Source organism: Halictus rubicundus, chromosome 3 (genome assembly GCF_050948215.1).
Source record: "Halictus rubicundus isolate RS-2024b chromosome 3, iyHalRubi1_principal, whole genome shotgun sequence".
In the NCBI taxonomy this organism is placed as follows: Eukaryota; Metazoa; Arthropoda; class Insecta; order Hymenoptera; family Halictidae; genus Halictus; species Halictus rubicundus.
The window spans coordinates 12,962,410-12,987,616 of record NC_135151.1 but is presented as its reverse complement, the minus strand read 5'-3'; the positions used below and the strand labels follow the sequence as shown (position 1 = coordinate 12,987,616).

Below are 25,207 nucleotides of genomic sequence, written 5' to 3'. Positions count from 1 at the left end.
GAAGGGAGGCAAGAACAAGCGACACCGATCGAAGGAATTAGGTGGCCGAATTCGCGAATAACAGGGCTGTTTACATCGAAACGCTTTTAAATCCGGAGCGACGAGGCGAGTCGAGGCGAGTCGAGGCGAGGCGAGGCGAGGAGAGGTGAGGCGAGGTGAGGCGAATCGAGTCCGGCCACCCTATTCTGTGAATCGTTGGGACGCGCGTCGCACCCTCTGCCGCCGTTGACAAACGAGCGAAATGCGAAAGTAGGTGACTCGCACCGACCACTTTCATCCCTTACGTTCAGCTAGGCATGCATATACACTCTCGGAAAGAGAACTCTCTTTCCCTCCTCCCCCCCCCCTTCTCTCTCTTCTGGTTCTCTCTCTCTCTCTGGAAGTACAAAATACACAGGGCCAGAGAGTCACGGATTTTCTCCTCCGCGTTCCCCCGACGCGTCCCGCTGTTTGATATTTGTCTCGGCTTCCGTCGCCGTTGCAGATTGACACTTTTCTTCTCCACTTTCCGCCCGGAGAAGCGAAATGTAATTCCGCTGGCCGTCTGTTTGGCGAATTCGCATGAGGCGAGGCGAGGAAAGGCGGGCAACCCTCGGTGAGGACGCCTCGGAGTTGCGAGATGCAGCCCAGGTTTGCAGTTTCGTGCGATTTCCGGCAGCGACCTGATTTCCCACCGTCGATCCTTTTTTCTCCGTCCTCGACGACTGGATACGTTTCGCTCTTATTCTTCTCGCGAGTGACAAGTTACCAAACGAATTCGATGCTACGTTGCTTTGAGGGTTGAGCCAGATCCTTCGAGCTTCCGATAGGATACCAGGATTTCATTGCGATAGATTCTATCTATTGCGATTGTGGAATCGACTGGGCGCCGTTGTCGAGATAATTGGGTAATTTGTTTCTGATTCTGACCACCCGCATTGCTGATCCGTTCGGCAATTTTCTGCTCCGTGGAAACTGATATGCGTCGTCCATGAAATCATAATTTCGAGCGTTAATGTGTGTTTTTGACGATGACGTTTCTTTGTTGTTATTATATAGATTGATAAATTGCTCGGTTATTTGTCCAGGGTAAAAGATTCTCCTCTATTTGTTACTCTGAGTTAATTGTCGACTCAGATAAACTTAATAAAATCAGGTCCTCAAACATATTTTATATACATAGACAAATATCCACGTATTCCCTCGTAACAATCTCAAGACTATACTAGCCTTTAAGGACGACCCCAGTGAATTGTGCTGACTTTAAGGAAAATTTCAAACTGATTGCACAACATCAGATTATTAGGTACGATACACTTTCGAGCATTACAGTCTACTTTCTAGAATTTGAAGGTAACTATGAGAAACATTAGAAAGTCTAAATCTCCAATAAATTATGGTAACGTTTCTAACATTATAGATGGTTGGTCGTGCAAAAAGGAACTTGCAATCACACGTCATCCTTGAAGAGTTCATATACACATGCTTGACTGAGACACTTACCAAGAAACATCTCATGAAAACATTTTTATAATTGTGATATTAATGAAGCAAAGAATTCAAGACAAGGCATTTCCACACTAAACCTACCACGGTCAAAATGACCGATTTTCGATTTCACAATTATTGAAATTATAAAAACGTTTTTATAGGAAATTACTGAATTGGCTTCTTTATTTCAGCATATACTATAATGAAAATCGTACAAAGTTTAAATAAATTCAGTCCTCTCCCTTCTATAAGACGTTCACTTTTATATGTTTTGTGCTTGGTAGGTTTAGTGTTAACCAAGTAGTTCTAGCAATTACTAAAAACTTCCTCGCGAAACCGTTTTCACAATTTCAATACTAATAAAGGAAAGAATCAGAGACAAATCATGTTGACCAGTAGTTCTTTCGTTTCCTAAAATCATTCTCATGAAACCATTCCTACAATTTCAACGATGTAAGAAGGAATCAAAGACTCCCATTTTGACGGTCACAGCCAAATATTGTAAACCGCGTCGATCGTGAAGCGCGGTAAATAAGAGCGCCGTAGAAAAATATGTTTCGCCGTTAATTAACGAAACGCGGCAGCCAATGACACAGCTCGGAGCGGCCGCGTGTCAATTACGTGGAACGGTTTCCGCGAACGGTAGCGGCGAAGGTGAATGTACACGTGAAAAACGAGACGAGAAAGAAATCGCGGCTCGGTTTGATGAGTGGAAGGGGGGGGGGGGGGGGACTCGGGACTCGGAACAGTTTTCCCTCGATACACACCCGATACGTATATTTTTCCCCGAGGCTGAGGCGACACGGCTCTGTCCCGCGTGCCCCCCACCCTCTTCCCTTTCTGCTGGCCAGCTGGCTTAATCGAGCGTGTTCTCCGCGTGAAAACACGCGTTCGCTCGCTCGCTCGCTCGCTTCGTTCACCTGCGCCCTCGCCTGTGCCTCGCGTTGTCCCCTGTCGCGTACACGCGGGGAACGGGTACGTTACGCGAGCGATCAAGAGCAACGACGTTATTAATTAACGACATCACTGAATTTCATAGTTTACCGTGTCAACGAAGACACCGATTACCGGCTCGAATGCGTCGCGGTGTCCGGGAAAATTAACCGTGGAACGTTTAACGCCGTTAACGACGTCTCCCATCCATCCGGCGCGTTGCCGACGAGAATTGTGTGACGTAGTTGAAAGCGCATATCCAGCTTAACATACGCGCACACAGAGCAACAGTGAGAAAGAAAGAGAGAGAGATCGAGGGAATTGCGCGCTGAACCGATTACAACGTTTTTACTTTGTTTCAACCCCGAGGGAAATGAAATTCTGGGGAATATTAATTCCTGCGCACCAGTCGACTTCGAGAATTTCCGCGATTGGACGTTTCTCGAAATGCTGACCGGGTTTTCCGTTCGACGGGGAGATGCCGGAGTCATTCGGCTGGGTTAGGCGAATTGCAAAACCGAGCTACTTGGTGGAAGACGGTCAAGAGCTCCCAAATTGCACTATAACAACGGGCTGAATAAGGCTACGAAAAATGATTTATTCTTAGGGGTGGTTTCTGATAAAACCTCGTCTCCCCGCGAATTATTTTCTCGGAAAGATTAAACCTCCGCGATAAAGAGCATAATTAAGTCTTCAGCAGAATCGAGCCAGCTATGATACAGTCGTCTTCCACCGAGCAGTCCAATAATCAGTTTCTGGAAAGTTCCAGCAACGCCGAGCAAGAAATACATCGTGCTGATTCAAGTTATCCGGGCGTTCCAGTAATTTCTGGCAATAATTCATTGTTAAAACATTGACTGAATCCACATGATAAATTATCAACGGCCTGAATCTGGCTCGGCTCGGCGCCGCGTGGGGGTGGTATTCCGCGCGAATCCGGGCTCGAGGTCGATTGTTCGCCGATAGTACATCCGTGTTAATCTCTTATGAGATAATTACCGCGATATGCGGCAGCAAGATAAATCCTCTAATCGAAGGTTACACGATTACGCAGCCTGCGGGATGAATTCCGCGCGATTCCTTGACAAACGTAACGCAACGGGCGAGATTGGTGCGGCAGGAGCGGCGGGGGAGGGGGGGGGAGGTATGGACGAATACGAGTACGAGCACACCAGCACGAGCACGATGCACACGATCAAAACCCTACGAGCACGAGCATGCGAGCACGATAGCGAGCGGTCGACAGAGAATTGAGGTTTCCGCCTCGGTGAACACAGACATGTCGACGCGCATCGGGCTCTCGCGTACAGTACACGAGTCGTTAATTAATCCCTCGTTACCGTACGTATGGTACACCCAAGATCTGCGCTAAACAGAGGTAACCAGAGGTTTGACCGTCAAATCGCGCTTAAGTACGCGTGCTTCGTGGCCATTCGGGTTCCGTGGCGGGAACGCCACGGGAGAAGTATTGCGAACGCGATGCTCCGGCGGCTCGTTCCGAGGCAATTCCAACAGGTTCCCATTAACGAAGCTACTAACGTATTCAGAAATAGTCGGCCGTTTAATGAACCGAAACTCTTCGACCGACGGCGCACCGCCGAGCGCGTAATTCTCGTATTTGCTCGTGATTTACGAAAATAATTGCTGCAGCCAACGTTAGAAATCCTCAAATTTGACGGTATTAGCCAAGCACACACATCCTCGGAGATTTCTCTCAGAACGAATATATTTCGCCGTCTTATCAAAAATAATTCATCTGATAACCCCGTTAGCGTTCGACATCGCTCCCTTGCTATGTGTTGTCTACTACGATACTTGAACTCTCGGAAAAGAACATTTAGACTTCAATATAAGCTCGGGTGTTTCATTTTGAATATAGAAACTCGTAACCAGGCTGCGAACGCTGGTCTAAATTGCAAGAACGAGGAACAGAACGGAAATGTGTTTCCCCCTTTAAGAATTTTGATAAGTCAGAAACTGATTCAGTCTTTCTACTCCTACAATCTTTACTTATTCATAGTTTTCATAAATACATAAAGTCCTCAGTCTATTGACCACATATGTTTCGTCGCATTAGATTCACAAAATGTACTTCGTGTTCAGTTTAAAGACACTCTTGTTCTGAAAATATTTTTTATATTATTTTCACCAAAATTCGTCTCCCACTTTTTGCCCGTTCACTAAAGACTAATTACAAGCAATCAATGGGACTGTAATTATCAACCGTCAATTTTAGAGAGGTATTTCTCGCCCGTTTAAAACCCGGTATATAGTGCTAATCACAACGGGGGGAATCAATTGAATAAATACCGTGGAATATGTCGTTGCTGCCGAATTAAACGTCCAGTCTACCAGAAATTCCAACGGTAGATTTTTATTTTAAATCAATAATTTCCCGTGATCTGTCATACAATTTTCATTTGTTCGACGCTATTGATGTATTACATTGCGCAACATACATATTAATTTCTGTTTCATTTACACGAGAAGTAACTTGGTTACTAGCGAGACAAAACCCGGCGAATCGATAAATTTCGGTGTTTTTCATTGTCCGCGTGCCATGCACAGGGTGCATCGTTGGCTTTCATGCAACGCGTAGAATTCGCGCGTGTCCGCGTGCAACAGAAACGTTTACTTTCGATCGTTGTTACTATTAAATAACGAAATATGATTAACGTAACCGTCAGTGACACGGCGCATTGTGCAGTGATTTATGCCAGTATTACGCCGCCACTAGCGCCGCGTTATCATTGGCCGGCCAGTTTGGTCTGTGTCTGTTCGAACGCGCGATCAATGGAAAATGTGCGGGAATGCATATTGCATTAAACATCTCCGTGCATCATTTAAGGTAGACGCGAGCTATTCTGATATGACACATTAATACGTGACAGCATCGCCGCATTGCAAGCGTCGTTCTGCCGCTGCCATGTGCTGCGCACGACGAGTATCGAGTATATGTTTGTTGCAAAATTTATTTTGCCCTGGCACAACCGGGAAACGACGAATTATTCAGCGATTCTTTTGTGTCGTTTGAAACTTTAACCGGGCCCCTGCGTTCGAAATACATTCCGAACGTCCTTCCTAATAATTATTCATATTCAAGCCGAAACGCTTTGCCGCGGTCCTTTAAATAACGTTTCACGAATCGTTCTGGCAAATAATTTTCATTAAACAGCTCGGAATTTATTTAAACAAGCTGAATGGAACGCCTCTGCTGTAGATTCACTGAATTACCTTGCCTTAAACGATTCACAATTATTGAATCTTATAACTGTCACAGAACTTTAATTCAATAGAAATACACGACTTTTGTGTGCATAACGAAACGATCTTCTCAATTTCATTCTAGATGATTTTTACGTTTTTGAAAATAAATGTTTGTAAGGGTATGTTGTTTGAAATTGAAGGATCACGTTATCGATATGGCACCAAGAAACCCGATAGGTAAACGTGATTTTCACGTAAATTCGTAACGCAAAAACAATGCGGGCAATTGGGGTATGTGCAACAAATTAATAAGAACTAGACCGGCTTCGAAGTGTTTCAATCACTGTGCATCGTCGGCGGATCGACGACTGAAACCACGAATCGACAATAACCACGATTACTTTGGGGCCAATTATGTAAATCGGTAGCGCCTAATCAGAAGCAATCGAGGGTGGTTAATTGATGCGTTGCCGGCGTTCGGAGCGGTGTCGTTCGGAGTAACTGGTTTACATTTTAATTGGCGAAGGTGCGAACCGGTCTTAATGATATTTCTGTGTTGCCGCTCGCGATTGAATGCGGCGTCACAATGGCATTTCTACGTACAATTCAGCTTCCATTCGTGACGTGGCAAACGGCTGTTGAATGTGCTCGCCTCCTCCTGGCCGTCCGAGATCGAGTTTACGTCGTTATTGAATTTCTACGTGCTCCAGTAGCGGAGACACGTGATTAAAGGTCTCCCTTCTGCGCCCCTCTTTCCTTTTCTCCAAACACGCCTCCATGGCGGACGTATCCGTCTCAGGAAAAAAAGACCAGCAGGAATAACAGGCATTCCCCTGCCAGCTCAATAGACAATTTCACCAAATCCACCCCCCCCCCCATTAATTGCGAACCGATTATTCACCGTTAGCCGTCCGCTCCTCCGTCGACATGCTCCCAAAATCAATTTCGCGATCGGCCACTTCGCCCGGAAACGCCGCACGCGGTTTTAAACAACGTTCCTCGTAACCGTTGTGTCCATGACCAACATTTTCTACGATGTTCGCTGATGTGTCACTTTAACGTATACTTTCACACTTCCAATGTAAATTAATCTGCGCTCACCCAAGAACAAACCTACAATAATCTTGCTATTTGTCAGCGAAAATGTGAACGAAATTTTAAAAAGAAATTGAATGCGAGTATTAATTTTTTCAGATTTTTTAACTTCGAGACCGAATTTTAAAAAATAAAAAAAAGAAGTTATGAGATTCCAAGTTTATATTTTTACAGCTTTAGCATCTCGTTATGGTTGTTAACGTGTAATTTTTCAGATTTTTCATAGCGGCGGTAGATAGTTAAAAAAATCAAAAACCGCTGTTTTTTACCGTTTCCATGCCCGTACGATATAACGTCGAACATTAGGGAGAAGATTTTACAGAATGTATTACGTTGGCGTGTTTTTCCTACGCGCGTCCGGTAAATTCGACGGCGAATCTCTGTTCGTGTATTACGAAACACCCCGTACGAGCAAATGAAGTCACCGAATGCATAATTCAGGGGACAGAACCGGGACACCGAGTGCATTTCGCCGAGGAGACATTGAACGGACTCGTTCTCCGTACGCAAGTAGGGTTACAAAGGGCGGGCCGTAGTTTGTTCTAATTTCGAGGCGAACCCTATCGTACAGAGAATTACGAGCGTTCTCCCCGCAACTTCAGGAATGCGTCGTACTTGAAGATATTTCGTGGAATAGCCCGGCATCCCGAGGAGGGGATAAGATTTTAGGGTGGAGTTTTACGAGCGTCGCCGAAATCTCCGGCATGCAGCTCGATAAAAACCGCTCACCAGGAGCCGCAGTATCCACTTTTATTACCTAATACTCGTGAGACTCGGTCACCGGCGTATCTCGATTCTATTTTCTTCTCTTGCGAGGATTTTAGCGCGACCGATCGCACTCTCCCGCTAGCTCGGTTAGGCTAGCTAACCGGTAGCGCGTCGACTGTTCGCCGATTCGATCGTTACTCAAGCTAGAATCGATCAAAGCAACGAATGTTACACGTAAGTCTGCAATAAAGGTTTGCAAAGGTGGGGACGATTTTCGAGCGTCGGAATAGATCGGTAATTCGCCGATCGATTTCCTTCTTTCTCTTCCGAGAGAGAAAGAGGGAAGGAGGGGGAGAGAGAGAGAGAGAGAGAGAGAGAGAAGCAATTCGACGCCGTTGACGACTCGTTCGAGCTGCAAACGTTCCATTTCATTCCGTTCGATCGTCGCCGGGACGCGTGCACTTTATCTGTCCATTTGTCCCTTTGCTCCTCTTATCTTGGAACGTATTCGCGGACACTCGAATAATTGGAATTCCGTCTGCAGCGGGAATAAACAACGGAATTGCTCGGCTTCTACGCGGCGAACGTCTCCCGTCGCTACCGTACACTTTTCTGTTTGCTATATTCTTTTCCCTACCCTCAAATCTCGACGCATTCCTCTGTTAAATTCGAAACATCGTCACAAAGCAACGAACGCTTTTCAGTTCCGACTCCAAGGAACGCTTCTGTTCGATTTTCAAGCGGTTCGTGGCGCCAGACATTCGAGCAGATTAACCGAACTCGGGTTTCGAAATGTTTTCCACAAGCTGTTGGAAATTTCTCCATTAACCGTTGAATTTTCCGGATGTTCCAACAACGTAAAGTGTCTAAGCTAATAAAGTTGAGAGTTGAGAGTTCATTAAAATGACCACACTTTTTGGTCGTTTTTGGTCGACTGTGGATCTTTCTATAACATCAACATTGTTCGCATGAATTTCAAGAAACAGCTGTGAAACAAAATGAATAGTCTTGAAGATAATCCATGATTTATGGATCTCTTCGTTTCATTTATTCCAACATATGCGAGAATTGTATAGAAAGTATAATGTGCAATGATGAAGAGAAGCCTCATGCTGTTTTGAAACATGAAAAATAATTTTCTACCGTTACAAGTGTAACAATAAATAAATATTGAAGCTTGGTTTTGCTTGGTCCAACATGAATGGTCAAAAAATGGTCCCGAAACCCTACAATACCACTTTAAACCAGCACCCTGCGGAGATTAATCAAACACGGGGGATATGTGTCTACGAATTGTATCGATCTGCAGCTGTCGTGAGCCATCGAAGGCCCTCATGGTTGCCCCCGAACCGTTTCCGTCGATCACCACGGCGCGGCACGGTGTTTTTGAACGAAAAGTGAACGTTTCACGCCTCGCCGGCACCGCCGCGATTTTTTCCCCCAAAGCATAGCGAGCGAGGGGGAAAAAAGGAGCGAAGAGAAGAAGTCGATATCGATGATCTACCTTGAACAGAGTCGGCGACGGATTATCGCGCGCAACGGGCCAGAGAAAGGAAACTATAAGCGCAGAATCGAGGCACCGACTTCCGCGTAGCGGCGCGTCGTTTTTTTTTTTCTTTTTTTTTTTTTAAGAGCGCCCGAGCATTTCGGGCGTCTGAATAAAAGGCGATTCCTGATAATGTGCATCAAAGGCGCGGAGCAAAAATAGAGAAGCGTGCTTAAGCCACGCGTGCACTTGTCGGCCGTCGATGCTTTCATCTTCGCGTTCAAAGAGCGACTCGTAAACGTTTGATACCACAAGATCAATAAATGTATCGCGCGCCAGCCGAAAGCCAGGCGTAACGTCGCGCGAATCTTCTACCGGAGAATGACATTCCTAGACCAAACCATTTCCCCGGCTAGCTGACGGCTTTTTCTATCATGCTTCGAACCCGGCGGACATGCCTGCTGATCACGCCAGACGTCAGAAATATTTTTGCGAATATTTGCGAACGGTGGAAGTCGGTGAAAAACGCGTCGAAATTGTACACGGTTGTGGTGCGATCACAGGTGCGCTAAAAATCAGCAGAATATTTTTGTAAATATTGCGAGAAGTTTGTATGCCTTACAGAAATATTTTTATACCGAATTTTCTATAGGTAGATTTGTCTTCGAACAGTTAACAATATTTTCATTCAAAAATATGTACACTAAACCTACCGCGCGCGGTCAAATGACCGTTTTTGAAATTTCGTTTAGAATTTCTTGTATACAACGTTACTGTATCGCCATGTAGCTTATTGACTTTTCCTATAATGTACATACAACCCATTTTTCAATATTCACAACTTTCATTATTGTTTACTTTCCCAAAAAAATTTCATAGCATGTCTTTCTATATTAAGATATATATTTTTGTTTGAAGCGGTCATTTGACCGCTCATGGTAGGTTTAGTGTTAAAACTAATTAACATATTTTTGAATGAAAATATTGTTAACTGTTTGAAGACAAATCAAATAAAGAATTCAATCGAATCCATTGTAATGTCTGAACCGTATGGGGAAATCATACTAAAATTAGTTAATATTTAAATTGTTGTAAAACTTAGGCTCTTGAAGGGTGCGAAGCCTGCGTTTTAAATCGGTTTGTGTTGCATTAGGATACGACGTATCGTTCTTAAAATATTATCGTGCAAAGACAAAGGCAATTTTTTAATATTTCTCGCAGTTGTCACTGACCTACCATAACAGTCAGCTTTTGCTATTTGATCGCTGAGAACTAATTAAAATATCAAGATCGAATTTGCTATCTTCTGCACGCGTTAACAATCTTAAAATTATTGTCCTTATAGTTTTGATACAGTGTGGACAGTATTAACACAGTACAACATTTATTTCGGGGAGCATAAACTATATCACTTACCATTTAAATTAGTCACCGCACTATTCTTCAAACCTTCCCCCAATTATTACACAGATAAAATAAATAAATATAAATAATTAAAATACTGGTTAAAACAAAGGATTTTTATGAGCCGCAGGTCTAATCGTAAGTTGAGAATTAAAATTCCTTCTGGGAAGAGCCGGTGGAGATAATTTGGATATAATCGAGTCGAGTTTATACGCGGACAGAGTTCCCGAGCGAGATAGTTCGATAAATTCGCCGGGTAATCCCCTAAAGTCGCAAGTCCAACAGTTTAAGTCGGCGGAGTATCTCGGAAGGAGGTAAATCGTAACCGCTCGGTGAATGTAATGGCTCGGGATTCGGAGCGATAGCGAAAGGTGTATCGAACTTTCGGTTATTAAATTCAACTGCGCCGCGGCCCTCCGAACTCGACCGCGGAAATCATTTTCGTCTAGTTTGTAATTTTCCTCGAATAATTAGTCGCCCATTTCCCTCGCAGGAAATCGGTTGAAATAATTATTCGGTTCGCGCTTTGTCTTCTTCGTAAACTCCTTTCCGTTCCTGCGAGGAACGGTTCCGCGAGATTCTGCATTTAAACGAAACGAATGAAAAATTTAAATAGCCCGGCTTTCGTTGTAATTGCAACTTTTCCTATCGCCGTCTTAAAGGCTCGAGGAAAGTTGCGACAAAATCAGAAACTTCGTAGCGAGGTTGTTGAATCGATGGATACCGAGCTGTGCAAGTGCCGCTCGAAACGCGGCGGCTCAGAATTTTTAACCAGCTGCTCGGCCAGCCGCGTCGACTACCTAAATGCATTATATAGGCCACTTCCGGAAACATTTCGAGTATTTAAAGGCACGTTAGGTAGTTTCGGGTACGTATAAAATTCTCTTTGGAAGCTGGCTTCGCTGGGGGCTCGCTTTGAGCCAGTATTCGAAACGCTCGATTCCTATCATTCTTTTTTCGGATTACACGGCCCGGGGACGGCACTCTAAATTATGCAAGGCAGCAGATGCTGCATTCGCGAAAACGCGCGACAGCGCTACTGTCGCAAATCGCGGTTGCTCGTGAGAAAAATCGAAGTCCTAATCGAATTCCCGTTTCGCGGTGGCGGTTCCGGTAATGGAACCGAGGCGTCACGAGCGCACGGCGCCGCTTCCGGAGACAATCCCGATCGCCTAAGAGTGAAATTCTATTGTAATTCACGGGGCCGTGGGAATTGTCACGCGAGACCGCCCGGCTCCGATCCAGTTATCCTTGAACTACTGCCATTCACGAGGCGTCTTCTTCACCTGGAAGTTCCTTTTCTTCCGGGCCATTCATGTTCCGCCGCGGCAACGGATGTACGATGATTACAATTCAAAGAAGGTACAATGAGAGGGATGAGTCCCGCCATTGAGACCGGTAAACCTTCATTGTTTCGCTGCTTGGGGATGGCTCAGCTAACGAGGTGAAGAGAGATCCCTGACCATTTAATGCGAGGCAACGACATCTATTACATCAGCGTCAGTCTCGGCGAGTCGAGCGAAGTATTTTGCCGAGTCCGAGAATTCGTTTCCGCGTGATCGAAGGATCTCCACTCTCTCTCCCTCTCTCCCGTACGGTCTCTTCGTTCGGTTGCAATCAGTCTTTGTCAACGTTAACAATGGAGAAGAGATCCTGCCGCTGATAAAACGTTGATACTCTCCCAAGACGCGAAAAAGAAATCATTCCTCGCTCCCGCCGGCCCTGGTCAGAAAACTATCATTCGATTTCCGAGATAACGAGCCATTCAGACTTCTTTTCTCTCTCTCTCTCTCTCTCTCTCTCTCTCTCTCTCGCTCTCTCTCTCTCGAATTGGAAACATTCGAGTAGGATCTCCGGCGTTTTGTGCGCTTGACCTTCTACCATGGAAAGATCTCAATTAAGGAAACTAGCCGCGCGTTCCGCGAGCGAAGTCGGATATTCTCGTTGTCCGCGGGACTTTGTTTGTTCGATTTTATGCAGAGCCCGAATCAAACGGGAACACTCGACTCGACTCGAATCCCGACGATTTTATTGGCCTGCATCGAGAGATAGAGAGACCGGAATTTTTCATTCGAATTCAAACGCAATTTAAGATTTTCGATGCTCCTTGATGCTCGAGCGGCAATATTCGAAATTAATAAATGCCCTTGTATTTGCGCTCCACTTTCCCCAAATGATCGCCGGGGCTCGCCGATGTTTACACGGGCACAAATTCCTATAATTGATGCTCCCGCTCGTGTTCCTATCGGATTGAAATTAAAACAACGATTTCATCGGACATTATTAAACTCGCTACTTTATAGCCCGGCCCCGTATTAAAACGTATAAATTGCGATCAAATTCGCAGTTTAACGAATGCCATGGTTTTTCGCGGTTTGACTTTTCCGCGATTTTAATGGGACTCTTTGAGGTTAGAATGAGTTCCGGGAATTTCCGAACGTTTGACGGCTTAAATTAAAAGTGGAGGATCACGCTTTGTGATAGGGGCAATGAAATTTAAACAGACGTACATAGTCGCAGCAAGAAATCTATAAATCCAGAGTTCGGAGAAAATGTACCTTGTTTGAATTGGGTTATTCGAGTCGATTTTGAGATGTGTTCTCAAAAGAATTTTTCAATGAGGGCTTGAATTAAACATGGGGAATCGTACTTTATGATAGGTGTACCTAAATTGAAAAAAGGATACATACTCGTGTTGAAAAATCGAAAAACCCTGACCGTGTGCTCGGACAAAATGCACCCCATTGTAAGGGGTTTCTTCGAGTCGATTTCAGAATATATTGTCGTGGGAATTTTTGGACTTTTGAGGGCTTAAATTAAAGACGAAAGATGGCACTTTATTATAGTTTTAGTACTTTTTGAAGATAACGTACAATAACATCTCTGATCACTTTCTAACTTTATTTATCATATTCCTGAGGAAATTTCCTATCGATTTAAACAAAAAAAGAAAAATAATCAAAAATTTCATTTTACACAAGGTTCCCCCCTTAATGCGTTCATTCAGGCCTTCATTCAGGCGTCGACATCGTTCTGTGCCACTGTCGTTCGAATTGTGCGATATGACGGAATCAATCGACGACAGGCGGTTCGATGATATCTTACAAAGCTGCAGGCGGCGTTCCGGAGTAAAAATAACAATGGCAGAGGCGGTCGGGGCGCGTGGATGTAATTCGGAATCGGGGCGTAATCTTTAAACCGTGTATTAGTTCGAGCCGTTGGTAAAATATTGCGAAAAAAAGTTTTGGCCCGGGGAATAGCCCCCGATATAAAGCATGCATGCGCCACGTATAATCTACGTGAGAGCACGTACAGGGGGTGAATTTGTAGGATCGTGGTATAACGTGGCCGGTGTAAAGCCCGGTCGAGTAAGGTAGGGTCAGGGCTGGACAGTGCGATAGCAATGCCCCGAGCCACAGACGAATGTTGAGCGCCTTACCGTCCGCTCGCTGATAACCTCCCTTCCTCGCCATAACCTCTTTTCGGTATTTATGGCCGGTAACTTAAATTCTGAAACGTCGGACACGCGAGAAATTAGCACCGAGCCCTCGGCTGCTGCAGCTGCGTCCGGAAAGATAGACGCGCGGACGCCGCCTATGAATTCGACGGGATCCCCGTTTTAATTCGATGCGTATCGATCCCTTTTCACCGTTCCTCCGCCCACGTGCCGGTTTAACAATGAATGTTTCTATCGGCAATTTGATTCGAGACGTCCCGGTCGAATCGGAATATTGACACGTGGTAAAATGGTGAATTTGATTCGAACGTGTCGCCCGATTATTATGCATTTGCTGCACGGAAATGTTTCACGGAATTTTAGATTCACCGAATTCGATTATACGAAATTAAATTTGCTTTGCTGATCTTATGCAGAAAGTTTCTAGTTTACGTAAGAGTTCACAGTCTCGTGATAAATGTATTTCCAATATTTTTAACTCTCTGCAGTTTCAAACTGTCATTCTCGTTGTTCTCTTTTGGATAGAAAGATTAATTATAAAGTTAGGGCGAATCGATTTAAAATGCTCGAGAAAAACAAAGCCGTCGCGAATAATATTCAATCAGTCCGATTACAACCGACAAGCTCAAGATGTTAAAAATCGAGAAATCGTTCAACATTCCCGGAAGTGGATTCCCAAAGTAGTTAACAAGGTTTTCGCAGTCTCGGATCCAAAATGCGATTCAAACTCTTGCGAAACCCGGCTCCTCCGTCGCACAACTCACCCTCAAACGACTCGCTCCAAAATTCATATTCTCATCTGTCCCTCGCAAACGCATATGCATGTGCATAGGTGTTCACCGGAAACTAGATGGATCCTTTTGGAAATAAGGTTACTGACACTCCGTGCTGCGGATACCTTATGCTGTAGCTGGCTGCTACGTGATAACACGCTCCGAAGATTCTTATAAACTGGATCGCCTCGAATTATGTATGAAAATTCACGGTGCTACCTTAATAGGACGCATCTGGGGGTTGGGGGAAGTCAGGAAGATTGAAATATGGTAATTCGAATTTACGATCCTATTTTTTCTGCTATTTTTAACCTTACTGCGATTATTACGGCTGCCGCGTGTAATTTACTTTACGATTCGACGCGTTCATGTTTTCATATGCTTCTACTGGGTAAGGGTTTCCAAGAAGATGAAAAACTTCAGTTACTGAAACGATTTTGACGATGCGTGTATAGCAATGTGTATAGAATTGTCCCAGCATTGCTTTTCTATTGCTTCTATGCAGATTAGTTAAAATCTTCTTTGAATCCGACTTACAATCAATGTAATTGACATATAACTTGAATTATGTTATCAAGAAACACGTTTAAGAAATGCAACTCACGAAATCAAGTATAATATACTTCTGATTATAAATGAATTCATACTTTCATAATTCAGATTTTGTCGAGTCAGACTCGATATTATACATAGCAGAGAGTAAATCAGTAAAATTCCCACATCAGACCAATATAGAACTTGTATTAACATAAAAAAAAAATGTAAATTGATTATAATAAATACAGGAAGATATTATAGTTGTTTCAAGAGGTTCTATATCGTCTCGTGGACTCAATCTTGCTAGTAAAGGGTTAACAAAGCCCCGCATGAAGGCGCGTACGGCGGAAAGGATCGATGGCAAACGAAAACCGAAATTATTTTCAGCAGCAGGAAGGTACGAAGAGTAAGGTTGACACGTCGAAATCCCACGGCTCAAGATAATCTGTGTTGTCGCGAATCGAGGTCGAAGGGGCGAGCAGAATGAGGGTGGAGCGAGCGCGTCCGAAGGACAAGGAAAAAAATGCGCCGAGGGAAAGGGACGAGGGAGAATCCCGCGCGTATATATCCCAAAGCGAACCTCCTAACCCTCCAGATGATAACCGATTCACCCTGCTCGTTTCCCGCCCTTTTGCCCTACTTTCCCCGTCTCAGCTTCTCGGGAAGACCGCGGCAAGGCCCTCCACCCACAACCCTTCAACCCCTCGCTCTGCCACTTTTTGAGCCATCTAAGGATATCAATCTTAAAGGGCCGCGCCTCTCACGTTCCGCTTTCATCGAGAGGAAGCGACCAGTTTTCTGACCCTGCGAACGCTCCCTGATAGCTTTTAGATTGCCCGATGTGTGGGCGGGTTTGTTTATTTATACGATAACCGTGATTTATACCTCGATTCTTCTCCAGCTTGCATTTCAACCGCAGAGATCTTCTTTCGAACGATGGCAACAGGAAAATGCTTAAAGAGATTATGATCAGGACAGATTGCACGATCGAAGAAGTACATTAGCTGCTTTTGATATTTTTATTTGTTAATGTCTGGCATCGAAATTCAATCACTATTCTCAGAAATGACTCCGGCATAGGCCTAGCAATCGCAGGAGTCCGAGGGTTATATCGCAAACCTTTGTGCATTTTATAGCCTGTAAAAATCACCAACATAATGGAATACAATACACTTCACTTTAAATTCCGTTTCACAGACACCAAGATCGAAAAGCATGTAAATTTGCCAGAGTCATGCTTCTTTAACTTCCAAAATGTTGAACATTGTGTCTAGATGGAATAAAATGCAGAGAGGCGAAACGAAGAAGAAATTAGGGTATTCCATAATGCGGATTATTCGAGAGAGTCGCTATTAAGCCGTAAGGTCGTTGAAACGTTCCTCGGGTCTCGTTATTCTCGTGGCGAAATAAGGGGGAGCAAAAATTGCGAAACATTTTTCGAACGATGCGATCCAAAAAGTTTCCGCGATATACCGGTCACGTACACACACTCACGCTGCCCCGCAGTCTCATCAGCGGCGGCATAGAGCGGCCGATTAAACTTTCACAATAATTGCGAACGACCAAAGCGTTCTCCTTGCCATTCCATACGACAATATTCGCGCTCGCGAGGCAGATTTAACGGTTGGGCCCGGCGAAAATGGCACGCCCACTCTCCACCGTTTATTCCAATATTTATTTTACCCATTTCCCTCGTTCTGCACCCTCGCTACTTGCTCGGACGATCCCCGTTCCGCGCTTGGCTCGTTTCTTTTTGCGCTGCGGCTATTTAACGGATTAAGGACTTATTCTTGTGTAACAGGTCCAAAAAGTTGATCTTCCTTTGCATATGTAAAATGTATAACACTAAAAATATGCTCTTGAAATCTTATAATTGCAATCGAGAAAATAAGTTGTTGTTCGTTTAGTGTGGAAAACATGTTTCTTAAAATGATTGCAACCGCATCTCAAAAACTACTGCCCGTAAAATTTTGCATATGTCTTCAGCACATGTATGGCTATCATCTGTACTTCGGGTGTGCCGAAATAAATTTTTTCTAATTATTGCAATCTTTTAAAAAGGATAAAGTCGAAGAAATGGCAACTTTATGTTCAGAGTGCCACAACTTCCAAAATGTTCAACATTTGTTTTTCTTTTTGGTACAAAACCTAGTCAAAAACATATTAAACATAAATAAATTGAATTTTTTTATTCCAGATAAGTAAAAATCATGGTACCGATTGTGACAACCGTCAATGTACATTTTATCTCATACTCGAGGTTACTATGTCGAATCAAATTTAATTACTTTTGAACAAAAAGATTTGTAACCATTCTTCACAGACACGTACATACCAAGTTGAAAACTTTTACTGAACCTTTTTTACTTTTGTAAAAAATTTGCAAAAACACTCGTCCCAGTAGAGTATCCCTTTAATCAGACCATATTTCTGTACCACGAGCAGTTTAATCGACCACTTCGGACGTATAAACTTTTGCGTTGTTGTCCGCCCTGGTTCCTCGAATCCCTCGATCTCCGGGATCGTATGATAAATTGTCTTGTTTCATCTCGAGGATGAAATTCTCCCGCTTTATCTTCGCATCGGTTCAAGAACAGGCAAGAAAAACCGACCGCCGAGAGCCGGCCTGTCGAATCGATGGATTAATCGGCTGCCAGAGAGAAATTACCTACGGCTACGATCTATATTTCCACGTTAAGAACGCCGACGTCTGACACGCGGTCACGGCGCTTTAATTGGAATTACTTTCCGAAGTGTTCCACCGACTCGACAGTATCTCGAGCGAATATCTTTTGTCGGAGTAAGTCCCGCCGACGCGACGGTAAAAACCGTATTTACACAGCGAATTGTCCGTGTGATACATTTCACTATTCATGAACTGTGAATATTCATTAGTTTCCTTAACGCAACCGGCCTCGAGGTTTTAATTTCACTTTTCAATAAAACATTGTTCGCCACGCTGCCGTAAAAGTGTATTCCACGTTTGTTTCCTCGTTACATGATGTACGTGGTGTACATGACATAAATATCCATCTAAGAAATTAATTATACCAGTCATATGAACGTGGTACTTGTACGGAAAATGTAAAAAAATAGCGGTTTTTGATTTTTTTAACTATGTGCCCCCACTTTGAAAAATCTGAAAAAATTATATGTTAACAATCATAACGAGATGCTAAAACTGTAAAAATATAAACTTTGTATGTTATAAATTCTACAAGAAATCGGCATTTCAAAACTTTCTTTTTATTTTTTAAAATTCGCTTCCGAAGCTAAAAATTCTGAAAAAATTCATAGATGTGCGTTCTAATAGCTAAAATATGCGTGAATTTTTTCAGAATTTTCAATTGAAGAGGATAAGAGAAATTACGAATAAACCTGATTTTCTGTATCACCCCATTACTACTCCCCATGTCGACGTATACGGTTGACAATTGGCAAAAAATATTTTCTTTGTATAAGCTATCGAACGGCCTATTGCAAATTCAATTTGGTTTGGGGGCACTTTTAACAAATATAAGGAAAATCATTATGAGATGGTAAAATGATTTCTATTGAAATACCAAGCTAATCAATGTTTATCTTGGGAAGTATTTGTCAAAGTGAGTTCACATGGAATAGAATTAGAATTTTATAGAAAGCGATAATCTAATTATTTCGACAAAATAGACGTAAAAATGGCAGGCCAGACGACATAATTAAATAGAACCATTAAAAATTTTCGTTTTTGTCAATTTCGAATAAACTCGTCGCTGTGTGTCTTGCACAATATCTTACTCACACGGTGAACCGTTTTAATGTTTTAATAAGCACCTAATTACGAATTCACGGCGTAAAAACGAAATCGAAAATTGCGGAGGGCTCTCGCTCGCGGAGGAACGGGAAGCAGCGGATTTCCTGAAGCCCCGGTGAAATTTATACGGCTTCTTCCGTGCGACAATTTCATTTTTGTAATAGCGGGGATGGGAAAGAGGTGAATCGCAATGGCGAGATAGGGGCGCGTACGCGACTATAGTCCGGTAGGGCCGCGAGGAAACCGAAGAACGAACGACGAGAACGAGACGGACCCCGGAGCGATGAAACTATAAAGCCACACCTAGTAAGTTGTAAAATTGTAATAGCCTTCCGGTATTTACATAATGCTACGGCATAATAAGTGGAACTCCCCGAGTTTCCATTACCATTTCGCTGCTATCCGCTCCTATCTTCGCTAACGACCTCAGCTCGGTCTCCTCCGTTCACTCCTGTGACTTATATTTTTCTACCCTATTCTTCCTCGGACAACTAGCGTCGTCTCTCTTCCGCCTTCTCTTCTTCCGGCTCTCTGTGAGCACTGGACATGGCTAAACCTCAACTCAGTATTGTAAAATCGTGCATGGGATGAGATTCATTAAGATTTCAGTAGACTTTGTAGGAAATTTTCGATGAAGAGGAATTTGAAAATCCTGAACTGTTCTATTAAAAATTGGAAACCAATTACAGCATCATCTTTTCATAGACCAAAGGTATATTTTCGTAGACTTCGGTGTGCTTTATCGTTCGATCACAACGCAGCGCCATTGATCCACAGCGGTCATTCGCAACTATATACAGTGATTACTCTATATATGTCGACAAGGGCTGGACGATAAATGTCGCGGGATTATCCCCACTACCGCGGAGTATACCCCGTGAGGGGCTCGAGAGACCTCGGACGCCGAGGAGGGTGAACATAATTTGGATCGCGTATGTCTCCTGGACGATACACGACGCTGGCAAAACCCGTGTTGTTGACATATATCGAGAATTCACTGTACACAGGTGCGCTACCAAAAATTGTGATTTTCTCTGGAGCTACCGTGTACGACGGACCCTCTGGGAGCTGGTAGGTGTCCCGAGGGCCCGTCCCGGTAGCTCCAAAGGGACCGATTTGGTCGCCGGTGGTCCCTGATGGACCCTACCGCACCTCGGCGAATACTCTCCCTTCCCTCTTCCGCAGTTTCGTCCTTCATCCTTTCCCAATTTTTCCTCGATATTTCTAGGAAAAGATTCCCTAGATTCTCCCTTCCCTTTCTTAAATCCCTGACTGAACACAGGTTTTCAAAAAGTATTCTAGTCGATTCTCAAATGTGCAAATTGAAATCCAGTTTCACTCTTCACTTATGCTACCTGGATCTTGTAAAATTGTGCAATTCTACAGGAGTAGATAGATCTCACGTTCACACAGACGACACCCACATAAGCGAAATCTCTTCCGTAGGACGGTCAGGAATATCCAGACACTGTATTCCATAAGACCCAAGAACGTAGTCGCGGCCGCGAAACTTGGCCGATGTAATTACAAGCGGGCGAGCCGTGTTCCTTGAGGAGCCAATCCGGCGAGGTCTGGCTCGCGGGACAAAAGAGTTCTCGCAGCTGAAAGAAGCGGGCGGCCGGTGTCTCCGGGCATCTTGGGTAGAGGAGACGGTCTCCGGGCTGAACTGTCTCGTTTGCACGACAATGCTCTCATTACGAAACGGGACCGGGCGTAGCGGAGCGTAATAAAATTTCACCGGCTCGGCCAGTTCTTAGGCCGAAACCCGCCGGTCGACGACGAGGACGACGAGGACGAGGACTCAGCCAGCGGCGCAGGATATCAGAAAACTTCAATTCCCTCTTTCGGCACTTCCGGCCGGCCCGAAGCTGCCACTGCTGCAACTTCATTCGAATAAGTGGTTCCCCTTTGCCCGTTGTACCCTCTTCCCCTTGTCCCCACTCGCTATTTATCCACGTCCGTCTCGCTCGGTTCGCCACGCCCCAGTACTCTCCCCTTCTCTCTTCTTTACGCTACCCGCGCAGCTCTCCACCTTAGGCCACTGATCTCTGTATCCGTGAACTAAATGTTTGCGCAAATATTAATTGTCAGTTTTCGTTCGGCGTTTGTTGATGAAGCTTTGAAGTCCGAGAAAATTGCCTGTATTAGGAAGACAATAAGTGTAATTATAGAAGTTCATCATTCGTGCAAAAAGAATGGTACCAAAATCAAAAACGTTCTCTCATACAGAACATAATGTACAAATAACAGCGGAACGAATAATTCGCACTTGTACCGACCGTTTACCGGGCCATTGTGCGTTCGTCACTTTCTCCAAGTCGCGTCTCACCAGCGAGTTCATTCGGAAGCAGATAGTCGGCAGAATTCGAGCCGGGTGATTTACTTAATTTTCGCGATCCGGCCGTTTTATTTTCATCTCCGAGACTTTGTACACTCCGCTGATTAGCCCGAGACCTAACCGTCCTCGCGATGGGGTCTAGCTACCCCATAAGATGAGAGCCACGCGGGGATGAGAACCTGGAACCGGAGGGTGGGATTAGAAAGAGACTCGGAGCGAGTTCAGAACCACGAGGTGGAAGGACTTGCGCCCTGGGGGTTTGCGTTACTCACCGGATATAGAGAGGTCTAAGCCCGGCCATCACTGAAATTACCAGAGTTTACCTCTTCTACCGTTTCCGCTGTATTCACTGCCCCCCCCCCTCAGACCTCCTTCCCGCCCGTTTGCCCCCATCTTTCCGCCCCCTCGTCTACCCCTTTTTCGTGTTCCGTGTTCTCTTTTCCTGCCAACGAAACCCCCGCCATCCCTTGCGAACTGTTCCACGCGGAGAACTTTATTACATTGCGATCATGTTATTAAGACGTTCCCCCACGAGCATCGAGCTCCCTCGTACTTTTCTTCGCTGGCTCGATCTCTCCCCCGACCCCTGTTAAAGCATTTTCTAGTAATTAGGTTCGCCGCGGTACGATTTCACGCCACGGTTTTACAAGCGCGCGTTTCATTTCGTTTTCTCTTGTCTTCGATCCGGTTACTGTCACTGATAAATGGAGTTACGGGGAATACTGCCGCGCTGAGATTCTCAGACCTGCTTTGGGGGGAGGGGGTGTAGGGGGTGAATCTGTCTCTCGATAGATTGCTGACGTCAACCCTTGTTTGCACCAATTTCAGCCGAACGTGACAAACTTTGCTCCAAACGAAGTCGTTGATGCTTTACCCATTGACTCTGAGTCGACAGGCTTAGAAAATCAAAGATACCATGAATAATTGTTTAGTAAATGCAAGTAATGCTATAGTAATTGTATTCGTGAAGCAACAGATTTAACACTATTCCTGCACGTTTTTCTTTCTGTATCGTCCTCGGAAAGACATTTTTATTTTTTGAAATGTTTCTTTGCTAGTACGTGCAATTCGTTGAAGTGTCAATGCGTCAATTAGTAAAAACATTAAAGCCATTGAAAAATACTATTGCACTGTTTTCAACTCACGAAAACCATAAGAAAAATGAAACTCCTGTGTCTGGAAATAGATGCAGACAATTTTTATTTTGCCATAGAAATCCGCAGTCTACTTATAACGATCAACTAATATTACTTCTATTAGCTTTTTGTGTGCTTTGTTTAAAAGAAGAAGAAGCAGCACATAAATGACAAGTTGATAGATATAGCCATTATTTGCGAGAATTTGTTGAGTTATCAAACTATTAAAAATGACTAAGACTCTTTCATCAAATGTGTTAATATATTTCCAGCATTCAACGCATTAATAGTATCGCTACAACAACACAGTGGTTCCAAACTTGTACGTCCAATAGTTTCCATTAAAATCAAATTGCAGAAAAGATTTTTCCTCCGATTGAATATCAAGCTACCTCCAATCCAATTTGCAAACTTTGCGAGGGTTCCCTCTGCAAACGTTTTGTTCTTTTCCCTTAGCAAAATATAAAATAAGATCGTGAACCTCTGTCGACCGCGACGCACCGTGGATGGAAATCATACAGCACAACGAATTTTCTTTTATGGATTCAGAAATTTCCTCGCGAACGCAGCTCGTAGCTACACGATGTACGCTCCCCTCGCTCGCAGAAAACTTTTCAATATGGGAAACACGTACCGTGCTCTTTGCCCTCGCGCCGGCACACTTTTCCGCGCGGTACGTCGAAAAAACCCGAGTGATATCTATGTGAACAGCTTCCGAGCCACAATTACGATTCGTACTTATACGTTTTAAGGACCGTCCGCCATTAAATAATCCAGAATATCGCCGGACACTGTGCGAAGATTAGCAAGCGAACTATTTTCGAACGTGCATAGAAATCGCGCACGGGAATAAATCTCGTTGGAATAAATCGATTTCGTTCGCAGGACCGCAATACTTGCCTCCAGGAAGTTATTTCGCTGACCGTATAAAGGTTCGACGTTAATTGTTTTTTCTGCGAGGGCGACGACGACATTACCGATTCGAGGAAACATGAAAAATGGGAGGAGCTTCTGTAGGTGGAAACGTGCTAGACGCGGTCCATTCATATTTTATCAGCTTCTTATCAATTTCTTAAGCAAGACCGTGCCATTTTTCAGCTCTCGCGCGCCCCGTCCGTTTTCCTTTGCGGACTACCAGTTCTTCCGTTCGCAAACACGATTCGAAAGGTGCATTAGTATCAGCGCGTTTTCGCGCTCCGCGAACGTGTTTCGCCGGTCTCCGTGGAATTCTTTTTCCACCGGGACCGCCGAGAAGGATATTTAAGAAAACCGCAGGACTATAATTTCGCCCAGGAAAACTTTTCCACGGGAAGAAACGTCGTTTGCTGTACGGCAGCAGGCATTCACGGATCTATTGTCGTAGATCAAAGTGAAAAGTTTTTCAAAGCTCTCCCCCGCCGCTCCCCGGCCGAAACTTATTTTCTTCGGCTTATATCGGGACGGAATTTTCGTGATCGAGATATTCGTGATTGTTGCGCGCGCTCTACCGTGAACTATTCGAATAAAATTCTATTCCCCGACGCTCCGGTTGCGGAATTTATTGAAAATATGGTAATCAGTTTCGGCACATATTCCAAGAGGAAATAAATATCGTTTCTGTTTCAGGCGCGTTCTATTTTGCGTGCCAAATATGAGCACACCTCGGACGATCAATAGCAGTTTACGAAAACCGTCCGCACGTGTACGGAAATGCCGATCTCGTAGTTACGAACGGTTTGACCAGAAATTCGGAACACACACATTCGACTGTAAAAGCGGGGAACGTTTTATACGTAGGTCTGAGCTGGACTAAAGTTATGAACGGAAGAGGCGTTATTAATATTGCACGGACGCTCTCGGTCGTTTTTCCTCAACTATTTATTCATCGCTACCGAGTGTTACAATTGTCAAATAAACACGACAGTGTCTGAGTAATGCTGTTACTCGATCACGGCACCTGTTTTATTTTATTCTATTCGGAACGTCGTGTCTTTTGTAGCAGTGTAAAAACAAGTATTTACTGAATTATTCATACTTTTGCATTTATTAATGTACCATTACGATACGATTGATATTTTTGCATTTAATAATGAAACGAATGATTAAGCTACACACGAGTAAAATAAAAAAGCAGATCCAAGCAAAACCAATGAAGGAGGAAAAATAAAGAAAATCTCGCGTTGCGAGTCATTCTTATAAAAAATCTAATGAATTCTCCTTGCTGTTAAGAGCCAAAGGATGGTCACGTGACTTTTTCAGAGTCAGCAGGTCGGTAACTGCTGTATAATTTCCGTTCGCAGCCTTCAGCCACTGACTTAAGGTCCTTAAGTCTGTGACTAAACTTCTCACACTTTTTTTCAAGTTTTTGGCTTTATTTCGCAGAGAATCGTGACAAATTATAGCTCAATTTGTAGCTGGAGATATTTTCACGCTACTCTCGACTAGCGCGCGCTAGATTGAAGCTTTGAAAATATTCTCATACAAGGACTAAAAGTTGATCCACGTAAAACCATTTTTCGCCTATTTGTGTCGGTAACGTGGTCACTCTACCTTATCGCAAATCTACGGAGTTTTGGCTCTTAATTCGACTACTATAAACGGATCTTGATAGCAATTTCGAAAGTTAATCTTGTTGTTCGGAGATCTAACTGTGCTTTTCCTGTTCGCAGATGGTGACGAGGACAAAGAAGATATTCGTCGGTGGACTATCGGCACCGACGACGCTGGAGGACGTCAAAAACTACTTCGAACAGTTCGGCCCGGTGAGTGTTCGCTTAACGTTGATTAATAGGGCTCGGCGGTGTCACAGGTTGCACGGGGCTACGCGCGCCTCGTTGTCGGGTAAACTCGCGCGGGTGACAAACATTCGACACGCGGATCGTACATCAATG

At 44.1% G+C, this 25,207-nt stretch overlaps 1 protein-coding gene across 8 annotated transcripts in view; it reads left to right on the top strand.

The window, feature by feature from the left end:
* Nucleotides 1-25,207, top strand: part of Rbp6 (RNA-binding protein 6) — a 1,054,377-nt gene that overhangs the window by 734,876 nt on the left and 294,294 nt on the right. For all 8 annotated transcript variants that reach the window (XM_076785457.1, XM_076785451.1, XM_076785454.1 and 5 more), the window contains one exon: nt 24,986-25,078. In XM_076785457.1, coding sequence (XP_076641572.1) covers nt 24,986-25,078 — 93 coding nt within the window. The remainder of the gene's footprint in view (nt 1-24,985; nt 25,079-25,207) is intronic.